Here is a 19174-nt window from a genome sequence, read left to right on the forward strand (position 1 = left end):
GTACGCATAAAATTTCCAGCGCGGCTAGCCCGCTCTGTGCAGTATCGGTATCGGTTTCCTATTTTGGGCGCTTGCTACCTACCTGACGGAGCTGCTCCGCGGGCTTGTCGGTCACTCCGATGAGTAAGACTATGCAGACACCGAATCATGAGCAAGTGGAGTGGACTCAGGATTGACTCCAGGCGTCATGAACGCTGCAAGGGGTGTTGGTAAGCAAAGCGTCCGCTTGAATAAATGGTTGCGGTAAGGTTCTACATCGGACATGTAACCGTTCTCGTGGGATGCGAATCGGAGATGACTGCGGGTGGGTTTATTCGAGAGTCACATATGTCGAATGAAGGTGACTGGAGACGAAAATCAATCTATAACCATGCTACCGTGGTTCTTGCCGCTTTGGCGTCAGGCGACGTCGAGAGTGGTATCTGGGACCGGCACACAGCTCGTGCGGTCGACAAGCAGATCTAAAATAGTCGTACTTCAGCCGATCGTGCACATCTAGGTGGGTGTTCGTATTATATTACGTCGTGATTATCGGGCGGTATCTAAAACTTGCATATACTCTCTAATGAAAGGGTATCAATGAAGACGAGAAGCATATGAAGTATATGCATTGCGCCGCTCAGAACAATTCCCAGACTTTCACAGGGTTGCATCCTCTTCTGCCGCAAATTCGATGTCCGCATTCACCCCGGTAGCGTTCACGCGCCTCATCATTAGGAGCCGTACGCTCGTCCACAAGGTCTTCAATACCAGTTGTCCATTCCGGTTGGGGTGGTCCACTTTGGTCGCGGCTACCAGGCCATCGGCTTGCATCTGGTTTCAGATCGTATAGTATGTTGCTCTTGATGTCTCCAATGAAGCCACCGATACCACTTTCAAGATGAATTTCTCCCTCCGGATCATAAACGCGCAAGGTGACGAGGGGGGTCTTGCGAGCGGCAATAATGCGGGCTTGAGCTGCGAGTCGAGCCTTCGATGGTTGAAGAGCAGGGGAGCTCAGGCTGTTGTCGGAGATGGGCGAATCAATCGCAGAATCCGCACGAGGACTAAGCGAGACCACGCAAGGACTGTCGCCAGCATCGGATGACTTGATGCTCGAAACGTGCGTATCGACCATGATAGTGTATCCGTGTGAGCCGGCTTTCTGCAGTGGGTGTGCGAAGAAAGAAGTATCCGAAGGAACTAGTACAGTTGCGCGGGGCTTACAGACCGCTTGAATCAGTCCCTGTGGGTCGTATGGAATACGTACTCTTCGTAGCGCTGGAAAGGCACCTTTCCTGATGCTTGTTGCTAACAGCGCCGTAGCAAGGCACGAAATCGGTTCGGAATTTATAAAGGGAAATTGCATGGATTTCCGAGACTCTGTCGAGAAAGGGTCGATTGCTGGGGAGGACTGAGATCGAAATTCAACATGTAAAAACTGGAGCGATTGGCTCAAAAGTTCGGGTAATGAGATTCGCCGTCCTAGATCTGGTGTTCGATATTGCGCCAACGTAAATCGTTTCAGGTCGTTGAGGTGTCCAGAAAGGATATATGTGACTGTAACTAAATCTGAAAGCTCAAGATTGATCAGTGTCAACGATTTAATACAGGTTGAGAGGTGCGAATTTATAAACTTCTGCAGCCCCTTGTCGTTGATACCAGGAAGGTTCTCGAGACGCAGAGAGCGCAGCCTTGATGGTAGAGCATTGAGCGTTAGATTGGTGAAAGATGTAGCTGAAAGACCGGAGATGGATAAATGCTGTAACATGGGAAGCTGTCGAAAAGTTCCAATGATTGCACGAAAATTTAGCGACGGGGAAAACTCACCTGGATTGCGATGCAATACCAGGGTAGTCAACAGGGAATGACCAGAATGTAGGTCTAGGAAGTGCTCTGTCGGATCGCGAGCTGCGACATAGAAATTGTTGACTTCACTCTCATCTTCTTCGTCGGAGTAGTCATCTTCTGGCTCTGACAACAGCCACACCCGTTCTCGCAACTTTGATCTAGTTGCTAGTGCGTACGAAAGACGGTCGAAGGCCTGGGTATATGGGATATGAAAACCGACGACCCGTTCTAGAGAGGGACAAGCCATCACCAAGGACGCGACAAGATTGACGGTTTCCTCGCGCTCAATGCTTGCTTGCTGATACAAAGTCTGGAGTTCGGCTAGATGCAGTTCTCGGACAAGTCGCGCCAACAGAGGACGATCTCGGAGTGTCTTTCTGAGGAGCTGTAGCCTACTAGGCCCATCGACCTTCACCTTTGGTGATTGCAGGTGATTTTCATGCCGCGTTAAGTAGACTTTTCCGTACATCTGTAAGGTAGCGGCTCTATCCCAGGCACGACTTGTGAGTGAGAGACTATGGAGGTCTTTCAGATAGCACGATACACATGGTTGCTTTTGCAGATGGATCTCCTCTAACTGCGCGACAATGCAATCAAAGACCCCTCTTGGTAAATTCTTGAACACGAAAGCGGGAAGCTTCTTGTCAGGCCCGGCGCGCTTCCATGTTGTGTTTCTCCGGTGTCTTTCAATCTCCCAAGGGGTCTTTGTCAGACGTGGGATATCGTACTGTTGCGGTTGCCAAGACCCAGTGCGGCCAGGCGCAGAAGCTTTACTGGAAGCAACTGAAGCAGCACCATTGCTTACAGATCTGTATACAGATAATGACCTTGCCGGTGCGCGGGGTACCTTCTGATTTGCGGCACCGGTCGTTGTTGCTGTTACTCGTGCAGGGGCGTGTGGTGTCGAAGCAGGTGCTTGTGCATATGGTGGTTTTAGATCCGTGGATTTCCAGCTTTGCGTGACGCTGCTGCCTGATGAACAAAATCTCGTTTGATTCTGGTCGTTGGCGACCTTTGAAGCATGTAAGTACGATGCATGATTCCTGGATGACCATTAGTAAACCAGACAACAACAAAAGCCAGATCGCTCTTCACGTCTTGGTAGATAAACATCATTCTGGAAGTCGGATATTCCAGCCAAGGTTGGTGAGAAGACAAGACTTACGTATTACCGAGGTATGGTTGCTCTGATTTTGTGTTCCTTGGAGCCGGTGTGCTCAACATATCTTAGGGATGGGGGACCAGTCCAGTGATAGATGCCAGGTCTGGGCGAATGCGCAATTGAAATAGATCTGTAGTAGTGGGACAAGGCAGTGGTTACACAAACCCAATGTACGCTGGACGGTGCGATTGCCGTTCACAACACTACAAGATACGCAATATGGTTCAGCGTACTTCGTAGGCTGAAGACCCTACCAGCATCTGAACAGCTAGATCGATCGCCTGACGACCCTGGAACAAGGTCTTATGGTTTTGATCGAACGGGTCTCCTACTCCGGAATATTGGTGACGACGTTGTAATGCGCCTATGTTGTGGAAGGGACCAGTAAGATGACGAACAGCCCCCAAAGGTTGGTGAAAGATAAGAGGACCTGAGTCGTGCCGATAGTGAGTACCTGGCTCTTTCATACCAAGTTGTAGCCATCGCGCTAGCGGTGATCCGTGGCCCTAGCAAGCCACAAGAAGTCGGGGTTGTCCACGCCGGGTGGAGATTACCGGTGTCGTCGCGTACACGCTACGAACGCGTGAATGTTCGTGGCGGGTACCTGACGGATAACGGCACGCAATACTCAGGTAACAGTGAAGCTGGAAAAGCTTCTATGAGTGTGTCTCCATTGTGCCGCCACACAGGTATGCATCTGGAAGAGACTACAGAGACTCGACATGCACAGTAACGTCGGACCCCGGTGTAGTAGCATAAGCATCCATAGGGGCTGGCCACATCAGCTCGTGCAGCGGAAGCCAAGTTCCTCGCATCTGCTCAACCATTACCTATACTTGCCCTAGCATGCATGACTTTTCGAACCGTGTTCTCTCGCTCTTCGAGCAGTCTGCGAGTGCTCACTAATGTCCTTTCCCTGAGCTATCTTGTTACTATCACTTTGCTGGGAATGGCCATTGTATGAGATCCACGGTTCAATTTGCGACTGTCATCGTGCCGCCCGCTGAACGAGCCGACGTAGACCCTGCAGACGTGACGGACTTTTTGGAAACTTTGCGGATGTGGAGGGAACCAATTTCCAGAATTCGACGAATGAACCGGCTCGGTTGCTCCCTGGTCGGCGATCGAAGATCGTTGATCTCCTCCGTCTCGCCAATCGAGAGCTGACCCATGCAGATGTCTCTAAATTGTTCCGAGCGATTGCATGTGCCCGCATCGGTGGTGAGCTGAGTGGGCAGGTGGTGTTCGTGTGTTGTGGAAGGTGTGGCACGGCCTGCCGCCTACCTAGGTACTTACGAAGCCGATGATCCTCACATCCACATTTTAGCCGGGACATCTCTGACATCTGTCATATACTCGAAACTGCGGCCAACCCCTGCAAAGTGAGTAGGTAGTACCTGTCCACATACTGTCTCTGATTTTCCAGTTGAATTTCTCATTATGATGCGATCACCTCGTTGTAGGTAGGTCTTGAGAGTACCAACGCCCAATAGCAGCTATGGCGCGCTCCCGCTGCATGTTGTTTGTTGGTACAAGCTGCAAGCCACGTCGGACAGATTAAACCTACTCAGGCACGAACCCACGCAACAAGATAATAGTCATTCCTCCTTGTCGCACAAAGACGCAGCATCGTTGCGGTCTCAAAGTAAGTATATCGCACCGCGGAAGGCCCTGCGCTATTAATGTTCCAATCAATCATAGTTTGTTCGCAAGCGGACGTGCCTTGAAGGTCGTTGTTTAGATGAGATGAGATGAGATGATACGTGCTTGGGCATGTCGATGGCCACGCTAAAACATTGTGAACCCTGGCGATTGGAATTCAAGAGATTGCCTGCTAACTGAGGTGTCCCTTTCCGTTGCTTAGAGCCAGCTAAAGTGTTGAAACTGCAAGCGGCTGAGTCTGAGCTCGTTGAACGTTGTACCTAATGGCCACGCCGGAATTGAAGCCGTTAAGGTGGAACCTGCGCTCGTGCAATCATGTACCAGTCTTTGGGATGCCTAGAACAATACCGCATAGCGACCGTGCAACATAAAGAAAGCACTAGGCCAAACGCGGCTCCAGCCGTCTTTCGAAACCATGCATTCACGAGAAATTTCAATTGCGACTGAGGAAGTTGATAACATCATAAACAGTTTCATTATAGTAATGGCCGAGAAGGTATAATTATGATACAAATTGCATCAAAGCCAAACTGGTTTAGTGCAGAAACAGCATGCAGTTACTCAGCATCACGAACACACTTTGTTCGTGCTGAAAGATGAAGGGCCTCCAGTTTTAGTTGAATGCGTAGACGGCAGCAGCACCCAGAAGAGCACCCATACCAACAGAGCCGGTCTTCATAGCAGCGGCGGCACCAGTGCTGGATGAAGAGGCACCAGGGGCAGCAGCGCTGGTAGCCTCCTGGTTGATGGAGGTGGTGGGAGTAGGCTGTCCAGAGGTGAAGGGAAGCTCAGAGACGGGAGTAGCGCCTGGGAAAGCACCCTCACCCTCCTCGTCGCTGGGATCCGCAATGGTGGCATTGCCTGGGTTCAGGACCTCGTCAATAACGTGGACGACACCATTGGCGATCAGGACGTCAGCAATGGTGACGCGAGCGCTGTTAACGAAGATGCGACCCTCATCACCGATAGTAATAGTGAGGTTTGCGCCGTTCAGGGTTGTGAGGACGGTTCCGTTCTCGATACCAGACGAGTAGCCAACGGTGCCGTTAACGACGTGGTAGGTCAAAATGCTGGCAATATCCTCGGTGGAGGCGTTGGCAAGGAGAGAGCCAATGTCACTGAAAGCCTGGGTGGAAGGAGCGAAGATGGTGACGTCCGGGGTGGTGTCGACAGCCTCGAGTAGGTTCGTCGCGTTCAAAGCACCGCGAAGGCCAGTCAGGTTGGCAGTTGTAAGGGTATCAGAGACGGTCTCTGGCAGCACAAGGAATCGGTCGATTACGTGGATCACACCGCCAGTGAAGTTGAGGTCCTGCTGCTTGTCAGAGAGAATCCAGGATTGGCATGACATAGGAAACTTACAGCCTCAGTGACGGTCGAGTTCGCAAGAAGACCACTGAAAAATGTGACGTTGCCATCGTTGGCAACAGCCTCGACGACTTGGCCTCCCGTAACATTGGTGAACAGCTCGTTGGTGAGAAGTGTGGGCACAAATTGGCTCTGGTTTGTGATGGCCGATGACAGGACTGATCCGTTGAGGACATGGTACTGCAGGAGCGCAGTGAGCAATCCCTCGTTGGCGGTTAAAGCTGCTAGCGTCTCGTTGCCGACACTGGCAAAGGCCTCGTTCGAAGGAGCGAGAATGGTAATGTTCTGCGCGCTGCCGAGAGCCTGAACAAGCTGACCAAGGCCTGGAAGGCCAAGAACACCACTCAGGCTGGTGAGCTGGGAGGAAGAGTTCAATGCCTCGGTGAGCGATGGGACAGTGCCGTTCGTCTGGGCCAGGACGGCGCTCGCAAATGCGAGAAGAGACACCTTAGAAAGCATGATGAAGCTTAGTGATAAACCACACGAGATTCGTTAGCTGAGCAAAGAATGAAGAAGTACTTGGCAGTTTTGTTCTGAGCGTCAATGGAAATATGAGGGGGAACAAAGTATATGTACCGTATTGTTCAGGCCTCTTCTACCTAGTCAAACCTGATCCTGGTTGCCATGCTTCCAAGATGAGTCGAACAACGAGTGCCACGGGCCCGCGTCTCTTCACACAGCCCCAAGCGTCAGATCGTCCAATGAGGTCTAGATATGCCACACGATAGTTCTAAGCGGACGTGATGCCATTGATGGCTGTCCACTAAGATGGCCGGACGCTACAGCCAAGTTTCCAAGGAGGCACGCAAGTGGAACGATGATACCAACACAACATGCGTCTGTAAGCAGCGTGGCGGGGCGCGAGAGGCTAGTTCTCCGCATGCGTTAAAAGGCACGGCTGAGCAATTGAGGCCGCAGCGAGAGGCCTTAAAACGACATATCCTGCAAGCAATGCTCATTCGACTAGAGTAATTGCATACTTCTATGCGCTCAATACCCGTTGCAATACTCTTAGAATTGGATGCCAATCAGACGACGCTCTTTCCCATTAAAAGAGTTAATCATAGTGTGTTGTAGGAAGGATATGGATCAAGAGGTGAGGTCCACACATTGCGCTCCACGGCGCCGGTCGATCCGACATGCGGGGGGGGGAGGCCTTGGCCGACGTAAACAATTGCCCAAACTAGCCTGGTCTGGATCTCTCGGCGTCCTTCTAACTCACAATTCTGAATGATCTGAGGGCTGAATCGAAGGTCTCTGCAGCAGATCGCGCGCCCAGTGCGTGCCATCCCAAGGAGCGTGCGCGTTCTCAAGCAGATTCTTTCACTCTGGGGAACACCAACCATGCTTGAATGAGGTGCACTACGACCGCAAACGGCAATCAGCTTTCAGAAGCGCCATTGAGCACTGACGAGCACGCCATACGCATGTCTGCTCAATCGAAGCATACTAAGCACCAAACGTTACATGTAAGCGAAATCGGCCTTGGATTCGTCGAGGCTTGCGTGCGAGCTCGAAAAACAGCACAGCCTTGCAGCTAATACTGCAAGACCAACATCGTAATTGCCACCGCTTCTGTTGTGACCGGTTGTCTAAGTAACGGCAAAAATTCGCCGACAGATGCTACGTAGCCGGCGCTGCGCGCATGATCGAATGTTGTGCCTAACGCCCAAAGTAGCGATTGTACCATCAATCGGGTAATCTTTGCTGACGCGATTGTTTCAACCCTTGTACCATTTCTCCTACGCATCGCGAACCGCTTCGACAGCTCAACCGAGATTAAGCTTTCAATCAATGTCGTTACAAACGGCACTCAAGCATGGTGCACCCTGGAACCAAAATCTGATTGTGGTGACAGGCCGGTTCATTCGTGGCATATTGTGCTCACTTGCGCTCGAGGTTGTTTTCTTGCATTAGAGAATGTAAGTCATTTCACAATTCCCGCGTGCTAACTTCAGCGCTCATCGTCAACCATGGCTGGTGCCGGTGACTCCAACCTTAAGCTCGATTAGTCCCTATTCAGTTTCCGTCGTAGAAGTTGTACTGATCTAAGTGACCAAGATCAGCAGATTCCTGCCCTATGAACGTTGTAGACTGCATCGGTATAAACTCGCTGAAGAGATCGGCCATATTGGCGTCAGGAGCAAAGCCAAGATTCTGCATGAATTGTGGTTGGTTCTCGAGCTTGTTCGTATTGTCCAGAGAAGCCAAATCATCGAAAAAGCTTTCGAGGTCTCCCGGTATATCTGGATATCGAGGGTCTGGCTGGGCAGGGCGAGTCGCATTCAAAAAGGACTCAATGTGCTGATTTGTATTCGCACCTATTGTATCCGGCAGACTGCTGTTGCTGCGAGCATGCACACTCCTTGCGTCGTTGCCTACAGCCACCTGGCCTGCGGCATTACTGCTCGAGAGAGGTTGGTGGATCGAATCAGGCGTTGGCATTTGTAGGGCCGTGATCGATTGTCGAGATTGGCCTGAAGGCGACCGAATATCTGGTATTGTTTTTCGCCATGTCCGATCAGCATCAGCTTGGAGCTTCTGCATACGAGCACGTAGTGCTGGGTCAGACAAGAAATGATTGCCATGTCGTTCGACGATCCCCATGAGACAATGTACGACTGGCGGTAAGCTCGTCAGTCCAAGCCGGTTAGGCAAAGGCTCAAGTAAGTCTAAAATTTGTGGTACCCAAGGTTGTGTTGGCATCAATGACAGTGCAGTACAGTAGTACGTCAGTTGTAGTAGCACAGCGGGAGGTGTGGGGGGAGTTGAAACAGTCTCGGATTGTAGGTAGTCGAGTTTGTGAGGTAATGCTGATTTCCAATCGTTCAGCCGTTGTAAAGTGTCCTGAGTTGGCAGAGCAGAAGGTGAGGCAAGCTCACTAGTAACAAGTATGTCAAGCACATCAAGCAGGTGTCGGAAGCTGCTGAAAGCCAATAGCGGCATCCTTGACTGTTGTAAGGAGGCAGTGTTGGATCCACCAGACCATGGCTGCCACTCCTCGAGACCATCTTCGTCAATTCGTCCGAGCTGCTCGATGTCACACTTGCGGAAGTATGGACGTCTTCCCAGCTGTAGCGCAAGCATGCTATCCAGAACGAGACAACCCGCAAAAACGTGCATGCGCCGTGTACTAGGTATTAGTGAGACCTGGTCCACAATTTCGAGTACTCTTGAAGCGCAGCCGACCAGGAACCAGGCAGCTTCACTCAATGATTGGGCAATACTGAAAATCGCAAGGTTGAGCAGAGCTTTGACATGTCCAAGTTCGAAAGAGCCCAGCTCATGTGGAATTAAGGACCGAGCAACGTCGTAGAGCTGCTTTGGCGTCATTGAACATTGGGCGGGATGACTAGTTGGATTTGTCGCGTTAGGCTCGTAAGTCGATGCTACGGCCAATATACTCCAGAGCTCTGCATGAGAGCCAGAATCCGGTGTTGTGAGGGATAACTGCATACCCGTTGCAGGATACGAGTACGAAAGCTTCAGTATATCGTGTTTCTCGCAAATTGGAAGCCAGCACTGGGTGTAGGTGAAATAGGTCTCGATTTGTTTCCAGCTGTCGTAAGGAAGGGTCGTCAGTAAGATGTCGGTGGCAGGCTGCTGTGCCGGTGCTAGTGACTGCTGAAGCGATGGTCTTGGAGATACCAGGGTGTATGGAAGCATCTGATTGAATGTGTCATTCGGAACAACTGGGGCTGGTGGGAGAGGTGGTGCAGAGTCCTCGACATCCGAATTGTCATCATCTCCCTGCGGCGACAGCGGGTCCGAGTCACGCCGTGATGGTTCTTCTCCCGATAATAACGTGTCAACATCCCTGTTGAATCGAGTTTTGCGCCATTGCTGATGCAGCTTGTTCGATTCTTTAGAATCGCGGCTGAGCAACAGTGATGACAGGCCTTCTCTTGCTAGTCTATCGTTGAGGTACTTCTCGTTCTCAGAGTTCTGTTGGAACAGCGTTGCCAATGCCAACTCAAGGACGCGGATGTAACCAGGTTGAATGCCTCGTTTCTTAGGGTTTGTTGTGTACGTGCAACCTCGCTTCGACGTCAAGCAAGTAGAACATGTTGGCTGACCCCCATCGCACTTCTCGCGAGCAACCCGACACTGGTCGCAAGCCCGTGAGACTCTGGTGCGTTTGGCTGGCTTGTCAGGGTCATGTGTGGCTGATCTACGCTTTTGCTGGCTTTGTGCAGGCATGAGCGCCGTTCAGTAGCTCAGAGGGGTACGAAAGGACAGTGATGAACCAGCAGAGATGCACAGACTGATAGATATCGTATGTGATTCTAGAGGATCTGATTCAGGGTACGTCACGAGACTTCAATTGCAGAAGCCTACAAGCGTAGACGTTCGCTCGTGTATACTGCGACACAGAAACTGTAAGGTATGCAGTTCTTCCGGAAACCCAGATCAAAGAGGCATTGTCCACAGGAAGGATAAGAGATTTCGCTGTCGCATCTGTGCTCTTCTGCATCTCAATTAGCTGGCCCTAGAGAGAGTCCTGTGAGGTATACAACGTACAGTGCCTCCCAGACTTCATGAATCAGGTTTCGCTGCTGGTTCCACTTCACACCTGATGCGCTTTATTAATTGATGATGGGGGAGTGGGTTGCCGTGGCTGGCTTGGGAGTGGAGAGCTGTGAGTTGCGTGTCTGGGGAAGGAACGAGTGCGGGGAAGAACTCTCATCCGATGCGCGTCGGCGACGGCTGCTCCTCCACCAAGCCTCGAACTTCGCTTCCACACCGCACCTTGTGCCATGGCAGTGCTAGCACCAGTGCCTGTCACACCTGCAATTCCGAAGCTGTTTCCCAACTCACCAGATTGAAGAGCTCTCCACCAAACTTAGACGACATTACTGCTCGATTCAGATGTTGCGTGCAGCACGTTCCCTTTAGCCGGCCAGCAGATTGCGCGTAAAAGAAACACCGAGGGTTTACTGCTGTCAGCCACAGCACACGACAGCCTCCATATTCCAGAAGCTCTCATACTCCCAGAAGGACACTCTCTAGGAGGAGTTGGGCGCCCCGGATCTTGCCATGGCATCTGCAGCAGTAGGAACGAAGCGGTCCTTCGCCGCCATGAGCGAGGACAGCCACTCACCCACAAGTGCGCTGTCGACCTTGCATGATGTAAACCTGCCTGGGGGCCTCTATGCGCGCCAAAGAGTCAAGCCCAACCTTGAAGACTCGCGTGAGTAGCGCTGGACTCCTCTCAGCATATATGCTGACCGAACACAGTAACATCCATGACTTCCAGCGCCCGCTCCACTCCACGACAAACACCGGTTCCAACTTCTCCGCCGAACGAAACACGTCGCTTGTTTGAGCCAGATGCATCCATTGTCCTCATTGGAATGCGTGGTACGGGCAAGTCGACACTGGCAGTCATAGCGTCTATGGCGTGTCGACGCCGCGTGGTCGACATTGACGATCTTTTCCAAGAAGCGACAGGCTTCTCTGCTGCCAAATATCGAAAGCAATTTGGCGCCTCGAATCACAATCTACGACAAGAAGAGCTCTTGCGAACTGCTCTCCGAATACACGACAAGGGCGCAATTGTTGTCTGCAATGGTGGTTCGTTAGAAAGAAATGGGCAGTTATTTATGCAGGAATTTGCTGAGACACATCCTATCATTCACATCGTGCGGGACCTGCACAGCATACACGAATACCTTGGAGGAGTTGAGCTCCGCAGGTTAAGGGACATGTTGGCATTCAGTGCGCCTATTCTTCGGCGTTGCTCGAATTATGAGTTCTGCAATATCTCTGAACATGCGCCGGCTCGGTCCGGCACACCATCAGACCAACCTATTGCACCGGCATTCCTTACCCTCAAACGTGCTCAACGTACTTTTCTGAAGTTTCTGTCCCTCATCTTGACACGCGACACGGCAGACGGGCCTGTAGGCAACGCAAACCCTCCCTTGGAACCGGGGTATCCGTTGTCAGATGTGGCCACTGAGCTGAGAAAGTACACTTGCGCGGTTCAAGTACCGCTATCAGATCTGCTAGCGGAAGATGTGGACATTCAGAAGCTCGAGTACGGCTCTGATGCCTTTGAGGTGGTGGTTGACCCAACAGAACTCGACCCCCATAGCCAGCGACTCCGAACGATACGAGCGGACGACATCAGCAACTGTATCTCGAAGATACGTCGCAGTACTGTTGTGCCCATTATCTACCATGTGCTACCTTCAGCATCAAAAGACTACAGCCGACCATCGTACCTTGAGCACGTTCGCCATGGTTTACGAATGGCGCCTGAATTCATAACCGTGGATTTGTCGATTGGTGCGGAAACGGTGGTCGAGCTGATCGCTTCTCGAGGCAGGTCGAAGGTCATCGGACATTTACACGCAGATAAGAGTTGGGACCATCGCTCATGGGGCAACTATTATGAGACTGCGGTCCGACTAGGTTGCGACGTCGTGCGATTCACGCGCCCAGCCAGGTCTGTGGACGATGACGCTTCTGTGCACCATCTGATGTCGAAAATCTACGCCAGGAATAGTACGGTCCCGCTGATCCGCCACAACATAGGACGAGCGGGACGTCGTTCAGCCTGTCTCAACAAGCACCTCACATCCGTCATACCAGAATCAGTCCGCGACAAGGCTGACTTCGGAGCAAAGTGCGAACGCAATCCAGAGACTTCTTGGCTCACTGCTCGAGAAGTCACACAAGCACTCTATTCAACTTTCACCTTCGATGTGATGAAGATTCATCTTATCGGTGCAAGAACCCAATACAGCTTATCGCCAGCTATGCACAATGCCGGCTACGCTGCTTGCGGCATGCCCCATGAGTTCAAATGCGTTCAGACGTCGACTCTGAAGAGCCTGCAAGACTTTGTGCACGACCCAAACTTTGGTGGATGCATTGTTATCCAACCTTTCAAGATTGAAGTGATCTCGCTGGCGGACTCACTAAGCCAGCACGCTCGAGCTATTGGCGCTGTCAATACACTGATTCCTGTTCGACATCTGAACGGCGACGGCAGTGTACCTGGTGACCTAGAGCTTTTTCAGGAGCGCTGTCAATCAGGAGCTGTGCAAGCACTTCACGGAGACAACACTGAATGGATTGGCATTAGATCGTGTATCCGTAGAGGGCTGTCTCCTGCGAACGCGGTGCGACCTACAACGTGCGCTTTAGTCGTGGGCGCAGGTGGCATGGCTCGAAGCTCAGTGTACGCACTGCTACAGCTGGGCGTGAAGAACATTGTCGTTTTCAACCGAACACTAGAGAAAGCAGAGGATCTAGTAGCCCATTTTACGCGGCTTGTCTCGTCCTCGGCTGGAGCCAGCCTAGTTCCATCGGCCACGGTGCAGGGTTCCCGTCCAATGTTCCACACGATGAAGTCTCGAGACGACGCCTGGCCAGAAGGATTTCGTCTACCGACGATCATACTCTCATGCATACCAGCCGATCCAATAGATGACAACCCTGCACCACACTTCACACTGCCAGAAGAGTGGCTGAGAAGTTCAACAGGAGGGGTGGTGATGGAGCTCGCATACAGAACACTCAACACCCCTCTGATGAACCAAATACGAGATGAGCCTTCGAGATTATGGACTTTCATGGACGGACTCGACTGGCTCCCAGAGCAGGCGTTTGCGCAGTTTGAGCTGTTTACAGGAAAGCGAGCACCCCGGCGAATTATGCGAGAGGTGGTACTGCAGGCTTGGAGGGACGAGCACGGCAACGCTGACCCTGAGATGGTGGAGAGAAGGATGAAAGCAATTGACGACCAGGAGCCATGAGATGATACCACGAACCAATACAAACAGAATTTTCAACTGATGTACAGAGAGTCCAAACCGGTGGTAGACATTATTCATGCATGGGTGTGTGGTGGTGTGGTGGTTGTCCAGGACTAGTGCGCATCCCTGCGGGCGATCGCTGGCGGCTGCAGTGCAAGTCACGACCGCGACACGGACGCGTCTTGCTGCGAGACAACCACGGCGCTGGCCGGTGCGAACAAGGACCTGACGACGAGAACCCGATGCGCTGACGTGCACACGACTGCCCACACGAACCCAAAGCCACTGGCTATGTACCATCGCGACGTGTCGCCTGCACACCAATGAGTTCGAGGCGGCCCCTCCAGCCCATCCCCGCGCTGTCGGCCAACATCTCGAGCACGCGCCACGCCCGCGGCACCACGACAAGCAAGACGGCAGATGGAACTCTCGACATGGCGCATCACGTGCAGGACGATGCGCAGAACTCTGGATCGGTGGTGTCGGGGCTGAGCTCGCTCGAAGGCGACGACGAATTCGAGCAGTTCATGATCGAGAAAGCGCGCGACGAGCGACGACTCCACGCAGCCCCCAATGGCAGACTGCAGCCGTTCCGGAAGGCGCGCACGCAAGCCCGTGTCGGCCTGACTATGGACAACCTCAAGCGCGTCGACGCGCACAACGCGCACGACGCCGGCGGCCCCGGTGCCCTTGGGCGCAGCGCGCTCCACAGCCCGCCCAGCAGCAGCGGCTCGATGCGCTCGAGCCCGGCCGTCCACGCGCCCGCCAGCTGGGGCCGCAAGGGCCGGACGAACGCGGACTGGATGCGGAACATCACGCGCGACGAGCCGCCCCAGCAGGCGCAGGCGCAGACGCCCGCGCCGCCCGAGCGAGGATCTGCGCCGCGTCGCGCAGACGACAGCCCGCTCTCGCACAAGGGCTTCCACGCGGGCCCCCAGCGCCCGGACAGCTCGGGCGAGCTGGACCTCACCTTCGACATGAACGAGGCCTCGATGCTCGTGTCGACGCCGTACATCCCGCGCAACACCAAGCTGGACGACATCCGCGCGCGCGAGATGGAGACGCTGCGCGAGCAGCGCCTGGCCTCGGCCCGCCTGGAGAGGATCCGCGAGCACTCGCCCGAGGAGACGCGCCGCCCGTCGTCGCTGGCCGCCGCCCCAGACACGGGCCCTGCCGAGCGCCCGCCGCCCGACGAGGGCTCGCCCGGCCGCCGCCTGCGCAGGCGGACCAATTCGTGGCAGTCACTGAGCAAGTCGCAGCCTGAGCTCGGCAAGGAGAACTCGCCCATTGCCGTCTACGGGAAGAGCATCGAGACGGTGGGCCTTGTCGAGCGCGACGTCATGGCGAGCGCCGAGAGGACGCCTGCCCGGCCCTTCGCCAGTCGCCGCACCGACTCACAGGACCTTCTGCGCCGTCTGGCCCGCGTGTCCAATACGCCCAGTCCCAAGGCATCAGCGCCTCCGCGCCCGCACACCGACCCGGCACCGCCGCAGCACAGCGCCTCCCGCACCGCCGGCGCCCACCCTGCGCATCCACCACCAGCGGAAATAGACGCAGCAGCCAGCGACACGTCTGCGCCGGTTGCAGCCGCGGCATCTACTGCGACGCAGCAAGCACAGTCTCAGCGCGGACTGCGTCACGACACACCACACGATGCAACGACGCCAGACGTGCCCTCGTCGGCGCCACCAGCACAAGACATTGATGCAACGCCGATGCCGACAGAGCCAGCTGTCCGCAATCCCAAGACGCCCTACGTAATGGGGGGGTGGGTGGACACGCCTGGCCCACGCACCACCCACAAGTCGGTCGAGCAGCCGACGGACTTGCGATCACAATCTGTTACGAAGGGCAGTTCTAGCACATCTCGCGCGCCAGAAATGCCGGCAGCGCTGGCCGAAGATGAGCAGTCAGCAGCGAGGCCGACTCTAGAGCCCACCCAACATGCATCTCCCCCTCCGCAGCTCCCTAGCTCAGCTCTTCAAGCTCTTGTACAGGAAGCTCGGGCTAGCCACGACTATGGAGAGGACACCATACACTCGCTCGAAGAACTCATTGCGCCTACCGCCGATGATGAAACCGAGGACGACACATTACACGGCATTGAACTCCCTACAACCACGCCCCGAAGTGAAGCAGAACGGGAGCGTCAAGCTGAGGCCGTGCAGCTGCACCGGCTTCGCCAACGTCTACGGACTACAACCACGAGCCTCCGAGATGCTAGCCGAGGTATGAGTAGAGTAGGAACAACCGTAGAGCACAACCAGCCCGAGGGAGCGGGCGAGAGGGGTCCTATCATCGTCCGCGAAGTCAGTGCTCAGTTCTCGCCGTGGGAATGGTTCCGCAGCTTCTTCTGGGACGAGCGTCTCAAGACGCAGCGACAAGTCGGGAACAGACCTTTGAAGATGTGGGGCGGCGTTACGTTACTCAGTATCTTGCTAACACTGTCCTTCATCTGGTGGGCGAGCGAAACTGTCGCCTGGTACGTGCTTTCTATTCCGATCTTTATCCTCCTATCTCTGGACTAGAGTCAGTCAGTCTGCCTCTCCTTTCTCTCACTCCGATTCGACTCGAATTGCGCTGACCAGAAGAACAGCGAGATCTACTGCCACCCCGAGTATGCGAGCTATTCACCCTATCCTTTTGCCGTTAACACGAACGCGCCAAAGCGCGGCGTTGTCATTCCGACACTCATATACCGCACATTTTTAAAAACTTGGTCGACGCCTATCACTTCATCTATCGCACCTCTACTGTCTTGGACCTGGTCCACATGTTGGAGTCTCGGCGCCAGCATAACTAGTTTAAACAGGTTATCGTACGGGAGATTTGCAGACAACGACCCTGCGATGTCTGTCCACACGCAAGCTTCTTGGGGAAAGCAAGAGAAGATACTTGACGAGACACTTGAGGAAGACACCTGGGATTGGAGTATGGCGGAGGACGAGATTCTACGGCGCTAGGTACGGGGTGTCTTCGCGACTTTCTCTTATTGATTTCGATTTGCACAGCATTGTTCAGCGTGGCGTTGGCGTTGCTTCTCGGTCTGGGACTGCGACGGTTCTGCTATTTGGCTTTGGAGTAACGATGTGAAATCAGGATTCTTTCACATAGCGATTGGGCTTACTTTTACGTAGCGAAGAGACCCCAACTGACTTGTCTATTACTTTTTCTTCTCCGCGATTTAGTTTTGTGCGCGCGTGCATTGATGCACGCAGCCTTACAACGTTCCTAAGCCAGGCAGGTAGCAAGCAATGTCTCACCACAATCTACTGACAACTTCTATAGTTTATTCGCTATTAGTAGGGCTTCGTGAGACGCAGAGCCGCTGCTTTCCAAAGCAAGCATTACCTTAGACGATTTCCTACGGTTTTCGGTGGAGCAAATGCTGCACTGTGCATTAGCACGAACGACAAGGATACCTATTCGAAAGCTTTTGTGTTGGACAATTGCAGCTTGGACGTGCTTTCCCGCCATGGCCACCCACCCGGTGGCTGTCTTGCTTGCTGTCCGCAAAGAGCAAGACCTACTAACAACATTGCGGTAAGTTCGCATTGACTTTAACAGTACACGTCCGCCACCCAATACTCTCATTTATAACTGCCACAGCACAACTCACTTTGTACAGCGCTGCAGATGCCCTGAATGCTCTCACTCACTTCGCTATAGCTCCTCTTCTTGCTTCAGTAAGTAGCTACGATCCTCCACCACGGCCATGCATAGGCAGCCATCTGACTGTGACTACAACAGAGGCCACACTCCTTTATAGACGACTCAGCTGAAGGATCTCACCATCACCATCACCGCCGCAGCCTACAGGCCGTCGAACGCACTGGCGCAATCGATGACAGCATTGCATTCAGCGCGACGACACCATGGCACAACCCAAGCCTATCTGTTCGCGTAAGCGTTCTTTCCTGTATGATGGAGCGAAGCCAAGTGGTTTCAGTACTTACGAGGCTGGACCCGTCAAGCGCCAACGCAAAATATCACTGCAATCAGCCTCACTACCAGATCTCCGTCTCTCAGTACCTAATGAAGGATTCCCACCAACACCGCCATTGAGTGTCACAGGGCCTGTCACCATGGCGCTGAAGCTCACTATACCCCAAGAACACATCAGCCGCGAACAGCAGAAGAAGCTTAATAGACGCAAGCTTGACGCAGAACGCTGGAAGCCGAAGCTTCAACGGCCATATCCCAAATGGTCTGAGATGAAAATTGCGTACCCACTTAAGCTGATGCGACACTATCCGGACGCAACTGCACGGGTTCAAGCGAATTTCGTAAAACCGAGAATCGACAAATCTCCTCGTCTCTCTCATCTATTGGAGCAGTTTCCGCTCATGGAATCGACTCAGCGTAGTCACGCAGGAGGCATGTCAGATCCGCTCACCCCAGTGGACCAGGCAATTCCTCTGAGTGCTCGCTTAGGGGATCTGAAAGAGGCTCAATTGGCACACAGGGGACTGCAGAAAAACATCGATATCACAAAGACTGAGCACGCCCAACGACTAGCATGGCGATCATTCGCGTTACCTGAGCAGGGGCGCATTGACCGTGGCCGCGAGGCGATGATCCAATCTGGTCTTCCCACAGACGATCTGATATTGGAGGCTGCCGGTCGACGGAATGATTTGCCTGATTGGAAAAGACCTTGGACAGGACGCTTCGCCATGGCGCGTGAACCGGCTAGTTAGAGGCTCGCCTTAAGGCTGCTCTATCCACAGTCTTACCCTGCGATTCAGACGACAAGTTTATGCGTGTAATATGATAACTTAGTATATAATGGAAATTCAACCACGAGGTCGTTTCTGAGATATGGCTCGCAGTGCGGACATGATAGGACACCGTCCTCAAGGAGTTGGACCATTGCGCGAGGAACAATCAAGTCAGGCTACCGTATAGACACTATATAGATGCATTCAAGCTCCTTCGTTCACATTGATTTGCGGTGGTCCCTTCTGTTCGATCGAAGGCTGCATTGCTGCTGCCTATAGGCCTGTATCTCGCATTCTCTCGGCGGTTCATAACGTCTAACCTTCGATAAATGCTCTACCATAATATGCACATGAAATAGCTATCAGGTAACATCATTGCTCGCGCACAGCAGCCCAAAGCTTCTTTGACGCACCATGGCTTCGAGCTAAACGTCTCTGTTCCAAGCAAAACCAGACATCGATTCCACAGAGACTGATGCTCACCGCGAAGGCATTCCCAAGTGGCCAGCTGAGACCGACATCGGCAGCGACCAGTCGTTCGGCGGTGGCTGTTTTACTCGCTAGACTTGCTCGGTCATTCCACACAGGCAAGTGGCGATGTGACACTGGTCTCCCACGATGGAGACAGATCTGCAGGCGACGTGTTGGGGTCAAGAGGAGAGAGCACG

The 19174-nt window shown here is 53.4% G+C and overlaps 6 protein-coding genes across 6 annotated transcripts; 3 read left to right on the top strand and 3 right to left on the bottom strand.

Moving 5' to 3' along the window:
• Window positions 1-384: 384 nt before the first annotated feature.
• Window positions 385-3135, bottom strand: C7974DRAFT_47172 (uncharacterized protein). The gene is made up of 2 exons (XM_046146513.1): window positions 2996-3135; window positions 385-2873 (listed from the first exon to the last, which is right to left on the bottom strand). Exons 1-2 carry the CDS (start codon window positions 3052-3054, stop codon window positions 620-622), a joined length of 2313 nt encoding a protein of 770 aa, XP_045993361.1. The 5' UTR covers window positions 3055-3135; the 3' UTR covers window positions 385-619.
• A 1878-nt stretch (window positions 3136-5013) lies between these two features.
• On the bottom strand, window positions 5014-6592 carry C7974DRAFT_47169 (FAS1 domain-containing protein). Its single transcript, XM_046146511.1, has 2 exons — window positions 6014-6592; window positions 5014-5963 (listed from the first exon to the last, which is right to left on the bottom strand). The coding sequence occupies exons 1-2, from the start codon at window positions 6476-6478 to the stop codon at window positions 5268-5270; spliced, it is 1161 nt and encodes a 386-aa protein (XP_045993362.1). The 5' UTR covers window positions 6479-6592; the 3' UTR covers window positions 5014-5267.
• A 1109-nt stretch (window positions 6593-7701) lies between these two features.
• On the bottom strand, window positions 7702-10631 carry C7974DRAFT_47438 (uncharacterized protein). Its single transcript, XM_046146604.1, has 2 exons — window positions 10541-10631; window positions 7702-10482 (listed from the first exon to the last, which is right to left on the bottom strand). Exon 2 carries the CDS (start codon window positions 10217-10219, stop codon window positions 8039-8041), a length of 2181 nt encoding a protein of 726 aa, XP_045993363.1. The 5' UTR covers window positions 10220-10482; window positions 10541-10631; the 3' UTR covers window positions 7702-8038.
• An 18-nt stretch (window positions 10632-10649) lies between these two features.
• Window positions 10650-13927, top strand: C7974DRAFT_47239 (type I 3-dehydroquinase-domain-containing protein). The gene is made up of 2 exons (XM_046146537.1): window positions 10650-11210; window positions 11258-13927. Exons 1-2 carry the CDS (start codon window positions 11057-11059, stop codon window positions 13783-13785), a joined length of 2682 nt encoding a protein of 893 aa, XP_045993364.1. The 5' UTR covers window positions 10650-11056; the 3' UTR covers window positions 13786-13927.
• Window positions 13928-13957: 30 nt separating this feature from the next.
• Window positions 13958-16882, top strand: C7974DRAFT_442352 (uncharacterized protein). Its single transcript, XM_046145403.1, has 2 exons — window positions 13958-16267; window positions 16382-16882. The coding sequence occupies exons 1-2, from the start codon at window positions 14109-14111 to the stop codon at window positions 16746-16748; spliced, it is 2526 nt and encodes an 841-aa protein (XP_045993365.1). The 5' UTR covers window positions 13958-14108; the 3' UTR covers window positions 16749-16882.
• Window positions 16883-17335: 453 nt separating this feature from the next.
• C7974DRAFT_47508 (uncharacterized protein) lies at window positions 17336-18712 on the top strand. The gene is made up of 2 exons (XM_046146627.1): window positions 17336-17471; window positions 17536-18712. Exon 2 carries the CDS (start codon window positions 17661-17663, stop codon window positions 18483-18485), a length of 825 nt encoding a protein of 274 aa, XP_045993366.1. The 5' UTR covers window positions 17336-17471; window positions 17536-17660; the 3' UTR covers window positions 18486-18712.
• The last annotated feature ends 462 nt before the right edge of the window (window positions 18713-19174 follow it).

The sequence above is a fragment of the Boeremia exigua genome, assembly GCF_020726555.1.
Source record: "Boeremia exigua strain MPI-SDFR-AT-0100 chromosome Unknown C7974scaffold_11, whole genome shotgun sequence".
Taxonomy (NCBI): Eukaryota; Fungi; Ascomycota; class Dothideomycetes; order Pleosporales; family Didymellaceae; genus Boeremia; species Boeremia exigua.